At 47.3% G+C, this 17,591-nt stretch overlaps 1 protein-coding gene across 1 annotated transcript in view; it reads right to left on the reverse strand.

Annotated features, from left to right (window-relative positions):
- Window positions 1-17,591, reverse strand: part of CAPZB (capping actin protein of muscle Z-line subunit beta) — an 80,081-nt gene that overhangs the window by 51,848 nt on the left and 10,642 nt on the right. The window contains exon 2 of the mRNA XM_084821772.1: window positions 3,333-3,422. Within this exon, the coding sequence (XP_084677898.1) occupies window positions 3,333-3,422 (90 nt within the window). The remainder of the gene's footprint in view (window positions 1-3,332; window positions 3,423-17,591) is intronic.

Consider the following 17,591-nt stretch of genomic DNA (forward strand, 5'->3'; position numbering starts at 1 on the left):
TCCTCCTCCTGTGGTCCTCCCACCTAGCCAGGCAGGTATCCCAGCCTCCTCTGCCGGGGGAATAGAGACCACTTGAGAGGAGCAGAGCAGCGGTAGCATTTTTAGCTGCCCTTCCTGAGCAGCTCTGTAGGCGATCTCCATAACCCATGCTGGCGTGACAGACAATACACTAACCCACCACAGGGAAAATAACCCTTAGAGCTTGGGTTCTGAGGGTGGCTTAATCAGGGGAATTAACCCATCATGGGTGGGAAAAAGCCCCCCCACACACACACACACAGTGGCTTGTAACCCCCCCCCCCCCGTGCACCGGCTCATTTCCCTTATTACCCTCACCAGGCATGGGTTATTGTGACTTGTGAACCTGGTGAGGGTGGATGGCTGGGGTCTTTAACACACCACCTAGAACTCACAGACTGGGCTCAGACGTAATGCTAAGCCATGGTGGGAAAGTGGCCTGAGCTGCCCATGAAGAGCTGGTGTGTTGGCTTATTAACCACCCCCATATCATGTGAACCAGGTCAATCACACAGATACCATGGTTTGATAACCACAAATACCGCAAAAACAGAAGCCAGGGTTTGTTGCTGGGTTGTGAACTGTGGGTTGTTTAAACCATGGGCTGTCATTACGTGTGAACCCAAAACCATAGGTTGTTTTACCAGGCTACAGAGGCGGTGGGCAAGACCGTTAAAAAAACCCAGCAGCTCTACATGCCAGTGGAACAGGCAAAGGAGGGAAACAAACAACCCAAAGATTGAGAAAACAAACTGCAGTTTGTTCAATTGTCTGCCAGACAAACCCTAGATGGGGCAACAAGCTATGGGTTAGCTTTATGTGTGAACCAGGTCACACACTCAATGGATTCACACAACATAACCCACACTCAAGATTGAGTATGGGTTGAGTATGGGTTGTTGTTGCAACGTGGGTTGTTGTATTGTACGAACCAAGCTGTGTTAACGAACCATGGTTTGTTAACCACAAGCAACCCATGAAGAGAACCCATGCTTTGTTGCTGGGTTGTAAACTGTGGGTGCTCGTTAGCATGGCTGGGTTCAGACAGCACAACCCACAGCTGAACAACAACCCACAGTTCAACAAGAACCCACAGTCAACCTTGAGTGTGGGTTATCGTGTTGTGTGAACCCAGCCACAGACACACACACAGACTCTATGAAATTATATATACATATACACACTCTGATTGGGGGGGAAACCTTATGTCAACCACACCAGGGCTTTAGTTTCACCGGCTTTCTGCTAGCAGAAAGTCTTCTAATTTGGCCAATTATCCTAAAAACAAGCAGCACCCAGCCCACTTGCCCCCACGTCTGTCTCCCACAGCAATTTCTAAGATTCCCCCGTACACAGACATGTCTCCAAGCTGCCCATTTACCAATGATTAGTCATTAGACTCCTGAGTCAAGCAGTCCACGCCAAGCACATTACCGGCACCCGCAGCCCCACTCCTTTCAGGCCAGGCTTCGAGGAGGCCCCGTGACTGACAAGGGCTCTAATGAACTCTAATTACAGGCTCGACGGCCTGAGGAAGAAACAACAGATGTGGCAAGAAGGCCAGCCACACAGCTCTGCTAATGAACAAGGAAGCATTCGGAGGCTGGTGAGGGGCAGCGACCCAGAAAGGGCCTCCACCCACCTCCCAGCCATGCCCTTCCACTTCACATTCAACTTGGACCTTTTCTCTTCTGTCAGCACCATTGCATCGAGGAAGCACATCTCCCAGCTTGACAGCAGCAGCAGCAGCAGCAAGGGCCTCTGGGAATTGAGCACTAAACTAAGTTTCAACAAGTTCAATCCCAGCTGCAGGAATTGGAGTGTGTGCCCTCAGTGGGCTCCCTTATCCTGGAGAGAGGTGGAGCATGCAAAGCCTTGGCCTCTCTCAATGCTCTTAAAGAGTTAGATACCAGAATAAGAATCGATCCAAGCAGAGGGGTGGCAATGGCCCCCACAGGTCTCTTTCCTCAGTGAGGTAGAGTACACTGCAACTTTGCAGTCATTTGGTGAACTCTCTCTCCTGACCATCTGCTTTCTACTTGTGTACTTTTACCTGCAGTGACTCGTATAAAGGCCTCCTTCCCAGTCCTGCTGCTTGAGCTCTTTTTAACTGAAGATGCCAGTGACTGAACCTGGGACCTCCTATGTGCAAAGCATGTATTCTACCACTCATCTTGGACAACTCAGCCCACTCCAAAACAAACCACCCCTCAGCTTGGAGAAAGGCCCAAGACATCCCTGAATTAGAGTAGCAAACCTCAAGAGGCCACCATTACAAGAGCAGCCACAGAAACAAAGGTGTACCCTAATACACAACTGGAGGACCTCCTGAAGACACCAATGGTGTGGCAACATCAAGGGTCAATTCAAACAACACACAAGGCCTTTCTTATGATTCTTTCACAATGGTTCTGCACAATGCCTGAGATTTATTTAAAGCAGGGGTGTTGTTAGATTTGGTTTGGTCCGGGAGACAGGATTCCCACCCTGGACTAATCAGGAAGGCCTGAAGATGTCAGAGGGCAGGGCTCTGCTCCCAAAGCCCTACCCACTCCCTGATGTCATCTGGTCCCATTTTGCTTTTCTTTATGCAAAGAGAGGGGATCATTGATTGGAGATAACAGAGGAGAATCCTCTCCCCCAGGGGGCCTCCACAAGCCAGATGGGGAAGCTCCGAGGGCCAGAGGTTCCTCATCTCTGATTTAAAGCATTTTAAATCAAAAAGGCTCCCAGAGCTGCTTACAAATATCAGAGGTACAGTAAGGCAGAGCCTACCCTCAGGCTTACAGATTTAAAGTCATGACACACAAGGAAAAGGGGATGAGGAAGGAAAAGGAAAAAACCAAGGGCAGGTACCAGCTCTTCTCATCATGTCCAGCCATGATGAGGACAGTTTGGGGAGCCTGATGGAATGGCTGCCAGCCAGGTAGCAGCTGGGGAGAGCCAAAGGCAGCTGGTCTCCCAGGAGAGGTGACAGAACAGCCCTGCTGCTCTGCTCTGGAGCATGGCTGCTCCTAGGCAACAGTCATGAAACTCCAGGTACTGGTTTGGGTTGGCCAGCCAATCATCAGCCGACGCTTGAAGTGGGCTTGGGAACTATGAGCTGGCATAATGTCCAAACTGACAGGCCGCTCTTACAGCGATTGCTTCTCCTCCAGAGTAGACCGCACCCAGACACAAGTGCGCCAAGCAGACAAGCAGCTCCGAGCCCATGGTTTGCCTCCTGCATAAACCAGCAGGTGGGAAGTCTGGCTCGGTGTGACCTCCAAGCTGAGCCCAAGCACAAGCGAAGTTTGAAAACACCCTGTACTCACCAAATCGATCAGGTCACTGAGGTTTTTCTCAATCTGTTGAGGAGGCAGACGCCTCATCAAATCCAAGGCACAATCCAGCTGCTGGTCACTCTGAGGGGAAAAACAGGAAAGAAAGAACTTTGGGTTACTCATAAGAAACAGGGAACAGCAAACAAACACATGAAGCTGACCAAGTCAGGATGACCACTGGCCAAAGGAGCCCAAGGACTGCCTGTTCTGAGGGGAAGCACTTCTCCAGAGCAGACCCCCCCTCAACCCTGTTCCCTCCAGAGGAGCAGTTCCCATCATCTCCAGCAAGCATGGCCATTGAGGATGGTAGCAGTCACAGTCCAAGACTTCTGGACGGCACCAGGTTGGAAAAAGCTGCTGCTCCAGCATCTCAGGCAAACGTCTTTCCCAGCCCTGCTTACCCAAGATCCTCTTATCCAGAGGCACTGGGGACGAGTCCTTCAGGGTGCAAAGCAGGTGCTCAGCCACTGAGCTCTGCCTCCACCCTAGCACAGTGCGTACCCCCCAATGGCAGCATTCATTAGCGTGGAACACAGCCAGGGATGTGGGGAGGAAAATTTCCCAAAACGGAACTGCTTCTAGTGCTTTAATTTTTCCATGGAAATTTTTCCCACTGCCTACGTTCGTTGGTAACAATGAATGGGTGGATGCCTGATTGCAAACACAAGATTAGGCAAGCTTGGCCACTGCAGAGGGGTGATTGTCAGCATATCATGCACAATTCGTTAGATTTCTAAAATGGATTAGGGTGCAACTCCATTGGATTATCTCCCGTCAGAAGGAAGCCTCCCATTTTGGGAGCTTCCGAGTATCCAATGCGCTATCAGGCTGCTACTGGCAAGGTGGGAGAAGTGACGGGGGCGATTTTAACCTCTCTGTCATTCTTTCTTTTCCTTTTTCCTCTAGACGGGCCTCTGAGGTTGTCTAGACGAGGCACCCTGCCAAGGGCAGGATGGGGCTGGAAAGGCCATAGGAGTTTTCGTATCCCAGCTCCTCCTCTCCCTGCCCACCAGAATGCCCCCTTTTTTACCTCCACGAGGCCCTCCAATGCCACTTTTGTGACCTCGGAAAGCAAGCGCCATGGTTCTTTCCACCAAGGCCGCAAGGGGGGCAAGGCGGAGGGATTGGATTTTTAAGTCCCCCTCCCAAAGTTGTAGCAGTGTCTATGGCTTTAGGAAGGGAAAGCCGAAAAATCAAGCGGTCCCTGGGATGCTCCGCAGGGACCATGGGATTGCGCCCTTAGTGTGTCAAATAGTTTTCAGTACTCTTTTCCCCCTTAAACATAAAAGGGAAGGCAAGTACATGCTGTTGTCTTTATATTTTCACCAAGTATTCCAGTAAAAATGTCTACGTAATATGACACATAAATCACATTAAGTGTGCTTTTATTTCGCCCCTCAAATATTTCAGGTCAAATACTTGTGGTGTATTAGGACATATAATTAATGTGGGATCCTTTTTTTTAGCTTCGTTTACTAAACAAGAAAAATAAACTTATTAGGTCACTCTCTAGGGCACCAGATAGTTTTTCTGATGCAAATTACCATCTGCAATTTACCCTAATTTGCACTGGAACCTTCTGTTTGCAAATTAACCTAATTTGCATAGGGTAATTTGCATTGGAACTTTTTCTGGAATTTCTGGAATACAAATACTATACAAATTAACCTAATTTACAAAGGATTTTTCCCAGAAATGTTTCCAATTCAAAATTTTCCAGAAAACCCACATCACTAAACATGATTAATCATTTCAGCTGCTTCCTGGCAACTTCAACAGACGCATTTGGCGTCACTTTTTGCTAGCTGCTCTGTGGCGATGGAGTTTTTAATCTCATGATCCAACCAAACATTCGCTAAAACACTCCAGCACCCTATGTCTTGGATTCCAAGAAGCCAGAGCAACCTTCAATTTGGCACCGAACATCTACAGCAGGTGAAAGCTGACCCCTAAGAAAACGAGTGTCCCCATTGCTGCAGATATGGCCCAGCAACAGGGCTAGAGAGTGGCACACACCTCCCCTTAAAAGACCAACACTACGACCCCTGTGCACCCTCACCCCCTTCTTCCTTCCAGGCCTGCAGTGACTGGCTCCAAGCCTAAGCAACTGTGCACGGATAAGACATATTGCAGAGACCCTAAATGGTTTCCGTTGGGACCGACATGGAAGACGTTTGTAATGAGAGTCCGTGAGAACATATACAGGGGGAAGACAAGTTATGTTAGCCTTGGATGGGGAGAGGCAATGTGTATTGCAAGAAGTAGGGTGGGAATTTGTGAGCATCTCTTCTTCCCCACTACACACACACACACACACACACACACACTTCAATGGGGAAGAACACGGAACTCCCAAAGGGGAGGCTTTTTTGGCTCATTTCAATAGAGACCACACGCCACCCTCAGCACTGCTACTGTAAGGCGCCGAGAACTCCCACTGCACCGTCCGTCATTAGCAAATGGTGTCAGCACTTCCTCCTTTACAGGAGGCTCGAAATGCCAGCCGCGCACGGAGCCTGGGAACCGACTCTTAGGTATGAATTCCTCAGAGGTCACAGCACTACCACCCAGCCACTGCACAGAGTGTGCAACTCCCAAAACAGACAGAGGGATTCCAGCACAGTGGAGGTGGATCCTACCAGGGGCTCCTTAAGTCGAGGGGAAATACATTCAAACACCCTTACGGAATAGGCGACAACAACAGGCTTGAAATTAAGTTACTAGCCCACAAGCACTTTTACTGGGTTGCTCACACACAGGCACAGGCATCTGTATTTCCCTTTATGGTTATAGGTTTCTATTCTTTATGATTTAATAAAAGTCACCTTGAACCTACTTGCAGGAAGTGAAACAAAACATGAGAACAAAGTTGTTCAAGAGTTTTATGCCACTATTCGTGTAAAGCAGCCTTCCACAACTTGTTGCCCTCATTATGTTTTGGACTACAACTCCCTAACTGACCATTGGCCATGCTGGCGGCAGCTGATGGGAGTTGTACTCCAAAACATATGGAGGGCACTGGATTGGGGAAGGCTGGTGTAACGTTCCCTAGCAGCAGTTAAACATTAAAGCATTAAAAAAAAACCTAGCAATAAGAAAATATCCAAGCAACTACCTTCAACACAAAAAAGCATCAACATCTAGAAAGAGCAAGCATGGCAGGAACCAATCCTCAAAACGTTTTTACCCATCTAAGGAAGGATAGCATGTAGGCAGCTGTACAAAGTTCACCTGGAAAAAGGTTTCAGGGCATTGGGAAAAGGTTTCAAGGCATCGGAAAAAGGTTTCAAGGCTGCCACCAAAAAAGCCCTGCTCCTCATAGAGGCTAATCTAGCCTCCCAGTCTGATGGAATCTAGCGCAGGACCTCGTCAGATCACAAGTGCCAGGCGGGGGGGGGGGGGTGTCTGTGTGTTCATTTGGGAGTTGTAGTCCAAAACATCTGGAGGGCATTAGAATGACAGGGTGGTGTAGTGTTTAGAGTGTTAGGCTGGGACTGGGGGGGATCGGCGTTCTAATCCCCACTTGCCATGAAGCTCACTGGGTGACTTTGGGCCAGTTACTGACTTTCAGTCTAACCTACCTCTCAGGGTTAGTGTGAGGATAAAATGGAGGAGGAGAATCACATACACTGCCTTGGGCTTCTTAGAGGAAAGGCGGGTTAGACTTGTAAAAAATAAATAAATTAGGTTGCTACCTGTGTTTCAGACCATGATTTGGGGGATTATATCAATTAACTGTGGCTGCACTTGGTTTAGAGAAACACTTTGTAACTTTGCCCGCACACACTCCAGGCTACTAGTATAAACTATTCTCGGTACAGAAGTCTGGCTCTTTTGTTTAGCACATAGGCAGAAATTCATTTGACTCTCTCCTCTTCAACCTCTCGGCCCCCTCAAAGGAAAACAGTATTTAGCTTGGCCCGTGAAGATGCAACTCTAGCAGCTAACCCCAGAAAGGGGATCCTTCTGACCACATATTGTCATTGCCTCCCACTGCTTCTTATGCATTGTGTGGTTTTTAAACACCCTGAATGCACAGTTGCAAGGTCAGGCAGGTTTAACTCCAGGATTGTGGGAACGCTCGAGGAAGCACTCCTCACAGCAGGACCAGCTGGAACTGTTTAGTAGGAGTGGAAGGGGAAAGAAGAGACAGTAAGCCTCACCAGCCGCTTCCTTCAGCACTTTCCGGTGACTCAGATTTTTGGGCTGAAAGCTCAAAATGTTACACATCCTCAGAAAGGTTTAGGTTTCAGCGCTGTGGGGCTGGATCACAGGTGAGTAAAGCTCAGGACTGCCTAACGTCACAATGCGCTTTCATGCCGTCTACAAAGGATGACCTTAAAGACACCTGCAGCCCCAGATCGTTTTAATGGGAAATGCCAAGGCTTCGAGTTTCTAGCCCAGGCTTCTCCACCCTCCCGATGTGCTGGGCTGCAACTCCTATCATTCCCAGCCAGCGCAGCCAATGATGAGAGTTGCAGCCCAACATATCCAGAGGGGCCATCGGGTCAGGGAAGCATCAACATCTATCAGGGGTACTGAACCACTTTCAGCACGAGGGCCACGTTCCTCTGGTGGGATGGGTTGAAAGCAAAAGGGGCAGGACCAAAAATAGCAGCACTTTTGAGTTTGAGGCTCATCCTGCCTGGAACCAAGCCTTAGAAGAAGCATTTCAACCATTTAGAATGTGAAAACAAAAACGGCACAAAGGCCAGGAAATGGCCAAACACTCAGGGGGTGGGCCAGGGAAAAGGGATGGTGCCAGAAGGCTGGATTTGGCCCATGGGCCAGAGGTTCAACACCCCTGACATACAAGCATAGGACAGTGCAGTGACAAAACTGAAGGATAAGGAACAATAGACTACTGATCCACACAGACACACACACCAATGCATTCTTCAGCTCATGATTCTTTTCGAAGTAATATTTTTCTGAGAGCCAGCACGGTACAGCTTAGCAAGTTGACACCAAGAGGCTCAGGTTCCTTGCCCAGGGGTGGGCAACTGGTGGCCCTCCAGGTGTTGTTGGACTGCGGAGACAGATCGCTAGAGAGGCCCGGCGTGCGGAACGTGCAGTCCTCAAGATGTTTTGGACTTCAACTCCTATCAGCCCCAGTCAGCATGGCTAATTATCAGGGATGCTGAAAGTCATAGTCCAGGAACTTTGGGAGGCCCCAGGTTCCCCACCCACATTCTAACCCTTCTGGTAAAACAGACAGGGTTGAAAGCATCTCCGCAATGCCAGGTGAAGTTTGGAGCAAGAAGGGCTGGCCAAATAAGATTTGGGCGGTCAGGAGGTTGGGCTTCAGGGACTCAATGACCTCTATGTCCCACCCCATCACCAGGAAAATAAATATAAAGTTAGTGAAACTTTGCAGATTTGCATCGTTTACACAGGGCACAGAAAACATTTTCTCTCGGCTCAAAATCTGGATTATCTCATTCTTGCATACCAGTCTCCAAAGTTACTAGTCCACATGACTACACACATCTGATCACTGGTGGCACACTCTAGGCCTGAAAAGGCGGGTGGGGGTGGAGGACACTTCAAAGAAACGCAAGTCAAACAACTCTCTTCAAATTTACTGCCCTAGTTATTTTTGAGCCTGGGCCACCTTGAGATAAGACTTTTAAATCTCTGAAGCATACACAGTGCTTCTGAGGCCCTCAGTACCCCCACCCCTCACCTGCCAAAGGAAATTTAATTGGACACATGCCCATGTGACCCCACATCCTGTTCCTGGTCAGAGCAGTTCCTCTTGTCCCAAAAGGAGGGGAAGAGGAAGAAAACACAACTCCTTGCATGATGAAAAAGGCAACTGCAGGGCCTCTCATACCAACCCCAGTGTGGGCTGCTGACTCAGCCAAGATCTTCACGACTTCAAGACTTTAGGGAGACCAGCAGGCTTCCATCCCTTGCATCTTTGCTCCAGTAGCAAACTCCTAAAGGAGCAAAGAGTACAGAGGGAAGTTCTAAACGAACTTTTAAAATTGCAATTCCAGCCACTCTGGGATGGAGAAATTTAAGAGCCTGAAAGTGAACCGTGAGCCTTTGTCAAGGTAAAGCCCCTTTAAAAAGCCTCTTGCAAAGATGCTTTGGGTCACGGGCTCTTCACTCCGGCAACTGTTTTGCTACAGCACAGCAGCATGCATTGACCCGCTTCCTCCCTTTCTAGCCAATACAGTCCACTGGCTGCCAGTCTATTTCAGAGCCCAAGTCAAAGCGCTGGTAATAACCTACAAAGCCCTAAATGTCTTGTGGCCAGGTTACCTGAAGGATCATCTCCTTCCAGATATATCTGCCCGCACTCTAAGATCATCTTCAGATGCCTTTCTCTGGGCACCTCTGCCAAATGAGGTGAGGCAGGTGGCTACTAAGAGGGCCTTTTCAGTGGTGGCACCAGGTTCTGGAATACCCTCCCCAAAGAGGCTTGCCTGGTGCCTACATTGTGGTCTTTTCAGCAACAGGAGAAGACCCTTTTATTTTCCAACGGTTTTTAGCCCTTCTGTTTGCGCCACTGCGTTTTTAGAACTTTGCATTACTGCTGGCTTTTACTCAGGTTTTGGCTTTGGTTTTATTCTGTTTTAAACTTCAAGTTTTTATATTATGTTCTACTGTGTGACTGTATTTTATGGTTTCCAGTTTTGTCTTGTGAATTGCCCAAAGGGCTATGGCTATCTGGCAGTATAAAAGTGTAATAAAAAAATAAATGAAATAGAAGTCCACTTCCTTTCCATACATCTTATAAGACTGCAAAATAAAGGTTGACCTGAGTTAGGCTTGCCCCCACGTATTAGAAAATTACTCTCAAGGATAGTTAATCACTGGAACCAGTACTGTCTAAAGGGGCAGCAACACGTCGCAGGGGTGGAGCTAATGGTGTCCAAGAAGCACCACTGGAGTAGGGAGCAAACCCTGCTCACTGCTTCTGCTGACCGCAGCGATTGAGAACTATGACAGTTCCTATCTCTTTTTCTTGCTCGGAGGAACTGATGTAGCCCAAGCTGGGGTTTGTTCTTGGGTTACGGTTCTGGTGTGTTAGGTCAGAAACAAGACAGAGGTCCCAATTTGGACATAACAGTAAACACATGAACAATGGAGGTAAGCTATTCCTGCTGGCAGGAGGTGGCAAGTGGTGCAGATCGAGCAGCATACACCAGCATGCTGGCTTTTTCATAGTAAGGCAGAATTCTCAGTGATTCTGGCTTACCGCAACATCTGAGCATTATAGGATTGGGTAGAGTCAATTTGCCACAGAAGCAAAGTTTCTGAGTTTTGTAGAACTTTCCAGCAGACGGAATGAACAGATCACAAAGTGCTTTGGATACAGAGAACCAGCAAACTGCAAGGAGCTGAAAAGAAGGACTAATGAGCCATCTGTTGATGGGACTCACGATTGGGGTACCAATCAAGAATGCACAATAATTTTTTAAAAGTGAAATAAATACTGCTCCACTTTGTTCACGTAAACGCCATCTCAGAATTCTTCATGGAATTCACCAGACCTAGGCTACCTTTGATCAGTACTGCCACACAGACAAGCAAAGTTTCCCAACCCATTCCGATTTACAAGATCCACTAACCAAAACGAAGACTAACTCTCTCCACGAACAGGTCCTCCCTAAGACAACAGTGGGGAATGAATGGCCCTCCTGATGTGGTCAGACTACAATGTCCATCAGCCCTAGTCAGCATAGCCAATGGTGAGGGCTGATGGGAGCTGCAGCCTAACAACATCCAGACTGCCACAGGTCCCCCCATTCCTGCCCTAAGAGGACTGACACTCAACGAAACAGGCACAGGACCGGGAGAGAGAAGGCTGCTCTTCATGACCTAGCAGCTTCTGCAGCTATGTTTATCTTCTGGATAATAGAAGGGATGTTGATTATTTGTATAACTTGTCATTAACCATAACTGTGTAATTTGGCTGCTTTTATCCGGTGCCAGAGAGACCCACAGACTACAAACTTTACCCAAAAGAGGATCCATTACCCAATAACCTTGGCATCAGAAGGAGGGTCCAAGTCCTATCAATTACTTTAAAGGGGGAAACTGCAGCTTCCTCCACCCCCTACACACACTCCTGTTGTGCTCCTGTGTATACTAAGACATTTGACCAATTATATTTTAGCCAGGGGCATTTCCCAAACTTGTTTCAGGGCCACCAACAGCAATCTAGTACTTACCAGCAAATCAAAGTAAGAGAAAGTTGCTTCCTATGCCTTTGCAGCAGTAAGACGGCACCGGGACTGCACTAATACACGCAGCAGACTATGACTCCATTTTCTAGATTATGATATGTCTACTATGTATGGAATCTGGAGTGTTTATGATGGACCATTATGTGGAAACACCTTGGTCCCAATATCCTATTGCCAGGGCTGGTGATTGGATGCTCTCCAAATGTTGCTAGACTGCAGTTCAGTAACCCCGATGTTTCCTGAACTAAAAGTATATCACATTTGTCCTTCCTGCACATGTCTGCTAATAAAATACTCTTATGAGTAGAAAATCCCTCAATATTTATTGAAATCATAGTCAGGGTTAGTCATGACAACAACCGTTTTGGTGGGTTCATCTTCCGCTTAGCTATGGTTTGATCTGGTGTTAGAAGGATTAGCCGGTGCAAATCACCATTTCCAGGGTACACCTGAATTTATTATTTCGACAATCTTCCGGGAGGCTCCTTCTGTGTACTAATATCATAGAGGGGACGAAAGAACAGAATCAAATAAATAAATGGAGGAATGAGATTACCGACTTGAGTGTTTTAACGAAGGAAGAAATGGCCGCTGGAAATACTCTCCCTTATATAGTTTGGAGGACAATGAACAGGATGAGGGTAGGGATGCCAAGGTGTAAGACGAATTTATTTAAGTGGGGGCTGTTGGCTGATGACAATATATTATGTGAATGTGGAGAAATCCAAGACCCAGCGCATCTGCTGGTATGTGAATTACTGCCGGAGTCTTGTACTGTTGACGATCTGCAGCAAGCTAATGACAAAACTTGGTGGTGGCTATATTTTGGCAGAGCAAACTTTGATCTGGATACGAAATAAATAAAGCTCAGTTAACCTCTGACAATTGGCCATGCTGGCTGGGGATCATGGGACCTGTAGTCTCAAAACATCAGGAGACCAGCAGGTTGAGGAACGCTGGTATATGGCATACCCTTGGTTTGGGAAAGGATTTCTGTGTGTGGTTGGTCTTTGTGTTGTCACTCGATTTGTGGGATTCACAGTTCAACAGGGTAAAACAAGGGCAAGAAATGCTTCTGTGCAGTACAGAACACTAGCACTCGGGCAGGACGGGGGGGTAGGGGGAGGCGGGGAAGAGCACAGTTCCTGCCTCCACAGGCCCGAGAAGTGTAGCTAAGGTCCTGTTTGAATGTTGCATTTGCTTAAACAGGGAAATTGCTTTTTTAAAAAAACCCTTCAGGTGTTTCCATTTTATGCATTCTAACCAAAGCCACTTCCCACAAATAGTTTAACTTCCAAGAGCAAAATATTAGCATTTTATTCAATAGTTGTGACCTTGGAATATACAGAAGCTGGAGGTTGAGGGGTATGTGGGGGAGGGGAGCAAGTGAGCACTAACTTACTTAAGAACTTGGAAGACACAGAGAAAAAAACCTAGCTGCTTGTTCTGTTAGCAGAGCTTATAGAGTGCCCTGCCTCAAAAGAACGAAAAGCCCCCCATCTACAAAAAGGAAGTTTTAAAAACTGTGCTTAGAATAAGCAATGCAAAACTGCATACCATTTTCATTCGATAGTCGCTGCATTTTGCAGAAGCTAGGGTACTTTAGCAGCCACTAAGGAAGGAAGGAAGTCGCAGCACCAACTTAAAGGCTGGGAGAGGGCATACGAAAAGCTCCAACGTGATGATGTGAGGTGTGCATGTGGCAATTCCACATAAGCACCGGGGGGGGGGGAGCGAGGGAGGGAGGGGGGGAGAGAGAGAGAGAGAGAAAAGAATCTGCCAACTCAGTTTTCATTTTTTTAATAAACAAAAATCAAGTTTCTAGCCCACACCCCTGTGAAGATGGGCATCAAAGTGTGCGGGCAACACCAAAAAAGACCTCTGACAGATCTGAAGATTTCTGGTGATTGAGAATGGGGCTCCAGTACCCTGCACAACTCACCCCAAGGACTAGCAAAACTGACACTGTGCAAACCTGGAGAAAATTATCAGCTTGCAAAGCAACAGAAAAGCCATCGCACAACAGGCACATGTGGAGTTCTTGATGCAGTCTTCAAGTTAAACATAGTCTCAAAATTTATATTTACTTACCTTCAGCAGGGGGGGGGGGTTAATTTTGGAGAAGCTCTCGGAAGCTGAATTCCGGGGGGGGGGGGGGCTGAAAGCAAGGGGGCGTGTCCAAAGGGAAAAGACCAAACATATTTTGAAATACCAGCATTGTAACTTAAAGCTCCTGCTGCTAGTAACTAGAGCCTTTAGCAATAGCATTTCAACCTTTTAGAACAGGGGAAAAACTGCACAGACGCTAGGAGATCACCAAACGATCGTGGTTGGGGGAAAGGGGTGGGGCCAGGGGAAGGAGGCAGAGCTGTCTGGGGGACACCATAGGGCCGGATTGGGATTATAAGAGGGCCAGATTTGGCACCCAGGCCTGATGTTCCCCACTCCTGTGTTACAGCATTTATATCCCACCTTCTAGCCAATAAAGCTCCCAGAGTAGCCTACAGAGATAAAGAGCATGACTGTCCTTGACCCCACAGTATTACTAACCGCCGTCTTTACCATAAAGAATCCCGGTTCACCTCAGACAGAATGGCCTCGCATGTACAAGAAACTGCGGTTGTAAGAGCAGGATTGTTAAAAAAATTATTTTATTTCTGTCCTGCCTTTTAGAGCCAGCCCTCACACTAAAAATGCTGAACACAAGACAACTGAAGAAACGTATCATAAAAACAACATCTGATAAAAGTCATCATCTAGGAGGCCAGTAATAAAATCAATAAAAAGTGAGATAAAAATACTTCAAATAAATAATTTCTTTTTGCAGGCAAGCCCTCTGCTTGCACTTAGTGGCTTGTCTGTAGGGATTTGTGTATGAACTGTTCCCCACACTCCAAAAATGTTATGCTGCGAAGGAGCACGGGAGAAATTGATTTGTAGCTAGAGTGAAAAAGATGGATGCCTCCCAGCGTTTCCTTTAGTCTCATGACAGAGGAAGTTAATATTCCCCCCGGTTGGTTGGCTTGGCTTCCTTACAATGCTCACGACAGATTTATGACAGTGCCCATAAGTGAACTGGTGGCCTCTCAGAGCAGTACGTCAGCACTAGCGTCTTACCCCCACACTACTAAAGAGTGGGAGAAGTTCCCTGATCAGAGCTTCACCTGCCAGTGGGAGGTGTTTACAAGGAACACAATTAGCTTCACAAGAAGTTTCCTGCAAATTTTTCAAATGTTGGAAGCTGGAGATTATTCTTGGTCAGATAAGGATACTTGTACACAGCAGGGGCTGGACCCGGCTCTTCCAGATTCATTCAATGCCACCAGCTGTGCTTTCTTTCTGAACTTCCTCTCCAGGTGGGAGTGGAAGGCACCATGCTTCTGTGGTTCTGCTTCTGCCTGGCAAGCGGGTTCCAGACGGTGGTGCAGTGGGGCTTTAGTTCTGCTCTGCTGCACTTGCAAGGCTCCATTTTGTCCCCCCTTCCCATGCTATTTAACATCCACACGATGCCCATGTGGGATGTCATCATCAGGATTTGGCAGGAGACAGGACAGCAGAGCTCACTCCATTGGCTCATCTGAGAGACCAGCTGCCATTTGGCTCCTCCTCTTCCTGAATGGTTTCCATCTGAACTGGTCATTATTAAGACCAGCTATGCAACTTAGTGCCTGAATTTTCTTTTCCTTTTTCTCCCCATCCCTTTTTCCTTCGGCATTGTGTCTTTTAGATATAACCCCATCGGCAGAAACAGTCTTATTTTGTAATACGCTTCATAAATCATTATCATCAACCAGCTGGTGGCATTTAGCTCCACTTCTCCTTTGCATTTAACCCAAATGGGCTGGTGGGTATGCTGGACAGGTGCCTGGAGTTGGCAATGGCTTGGGTAAGGGCTTCGCAGCTGAAACACGGTTTCAGAGGCACGGAGGCACGGTTGGTGGGTGGCTTGGCTGACCCACAGAAGGGATGCTTGGCTTCTTCTGGATGGTGTTGCACTCCTGAGGAGCAGATCCATAGCTTGGAGGTCCTTTTAGATCTAGCCGGACTACGGATGCCCAAGTGGCATTTGCAGCATGGAGAAACCTTTCATCAACTTCAGCTGGTGCGCCAGCTGCACCTACCTTGCCACAGTTAGCTACACTTCAGTAACCTTCAAGCTGGTTCGGCGCAATGCAGTATGCCTTTCAAAAGCATCTGGAAGCTTCAGCCAGTTCAAAATCTGGTGGCCGGGTTGTGAACTAGGACATGCTGAACATGTCTCACCAATAGAGATGTAAAATTTCCTGAAATGTTGAAGCCATGGAAAAATTAAGTTTTTTTCCCCTAGGGGGTTGGGGGGGGGCAGGCATTTTGGGAAAAATTGAAATATAAGCAATACTACTTCTTTTGTAGAGCTTTTTACAGATCTAAAGTCACTGTGTTGCTTTAGGACAGCCCTCCAGATATTTGGGACTTCAGCTCCCATCAGCCTCAGGCAGCACGGCTAATGGTCAAGAATGCTGGACACTGTAGTCCAAAACATCCGGAAGGCACCAGGTCGGGGAGGGCTGCTTTAAGGTTTGATAGAAACACCTTGCCTTAAATTTTAAATGAAATATTTCATAATCCAAAGCCATTCAACTTTTCCAAATTTGGGGAAAAGCAAAAATGGCTCTTGGGAAAAAAAATGGGGTTTTTTTCCATAATTTTTCCGGGCCTTCACATTTCTACTCACCAACACGGAAAAGATCTGCACTGGCTCCCAGTTGTGCTTCTGGACACAATTCAAAATGTTTCCTAACCTATGCAACTGTCCATTACTTGACCTTATCATCTGAGACCCTGCTTTGCATGCCCCTGCCTTTGGAGGTTGAGTGGGCAACTATCATGGACAGAGCCTCCTCCGTGGGAGACAGTATGGTGTAGTGGCTAGAGTGTCAAACCAGGAGTCGGGAGATACGGATTCTAGTCGGCCACAGAAGCTCACTGGGTGACTTTGGGACAGTCACAGACTCTCAGCCCAACCTACCTCACAGGGTTGTTGTTGTTGTGAGGATACAATGGAGAGGAGGAGGAGCATGTACGCTGCCTTGGGTCCCTCAAGGAGGAAAAAAGGCAGCATATAAATGTAATCAATCAATCAATCAATCAATCTCAATTACGAAATACCATTCCCAGAGGCACCTGTTTCACAATTTCTTGCATGTGCATCCTGGGTCACTGTGGTGACACAGCAACTTCATTTGCTCGCAAAAAAGGAAGCTAAGATGTTGACTGGGTGTCCGCTACTGAAAATGAGCAAGGTGGAAAACTATTCCAGTTGCAGAAAGGCTATGCCAGGGCTGTCAAAGCCTGGAGAAGGAGCTTGGGATGCCAGGTGGGTCAGATTTGGCTTGAGCTTCAACAACTCTGACCTATGGCAAAATACAGAGACCCATTCCCTGAATAAAGACAAAGAACAGGACCAACATGCTCCTCTTTCAGCAAAGCGTGCCAACGTATCTTCTGGATTTCTTGTTTGGAACGTATTCCCACATACAATCTGCAGACACCACCAACATTTTTTGTATAAACAGCCACCATGCCTCTTTCCTCATCCACCCAGCATTTTACAGATCTACATCCACTGTAGATGCACTAATACGATCTTCTAATTGGCATGGAAGAAAGCAAAATACAATGCAACAGGGGCAGTAGGGAGAGAAGGAAAAGGCTCGCCTCAAACAATGCTTGGTCTTGGGGCACTGCCAGTAAGTTTATCGCAAAGTCCTTCCCCACCTCACCCGCCCAAAGCAAACAGAGGCTCTTGGCTCACAGTCTCTTAAACATCATGAGACGAAGCCCAAGGTCTCATTGCTGCACTAAAAACCTAGCATTTTATACAGCTAATCAGTAGATGGTGTCCTGCTGACTTGGACTGGGGCACAGAAAGTTGCCAAAAGCCAGAGAGAAAGGAGAGGGGACAACAATGAGGGAAGAGAAAGAAACCTAGAAGGCTCGTAGGAAATATTATTATTAACAATAGTTATATACTGCTTCTCATTTGAAACAAATCCCAAGCCTACAGGCC

The sequence above is a fragment of the Heloderma suspectum genome, chromosome 15, assembly GCF_057233095.1.
Source record: "Heloderma suspectum isolate Gila_16-S chromosome 15, 16-S_ref, whole genome shotgun sequence".
NCBI lineage: Eukaryota > Metazoa > Chordata > Lepidosauria > Squamata > Helodermatidae > Heloderma > Heloderma suspectum.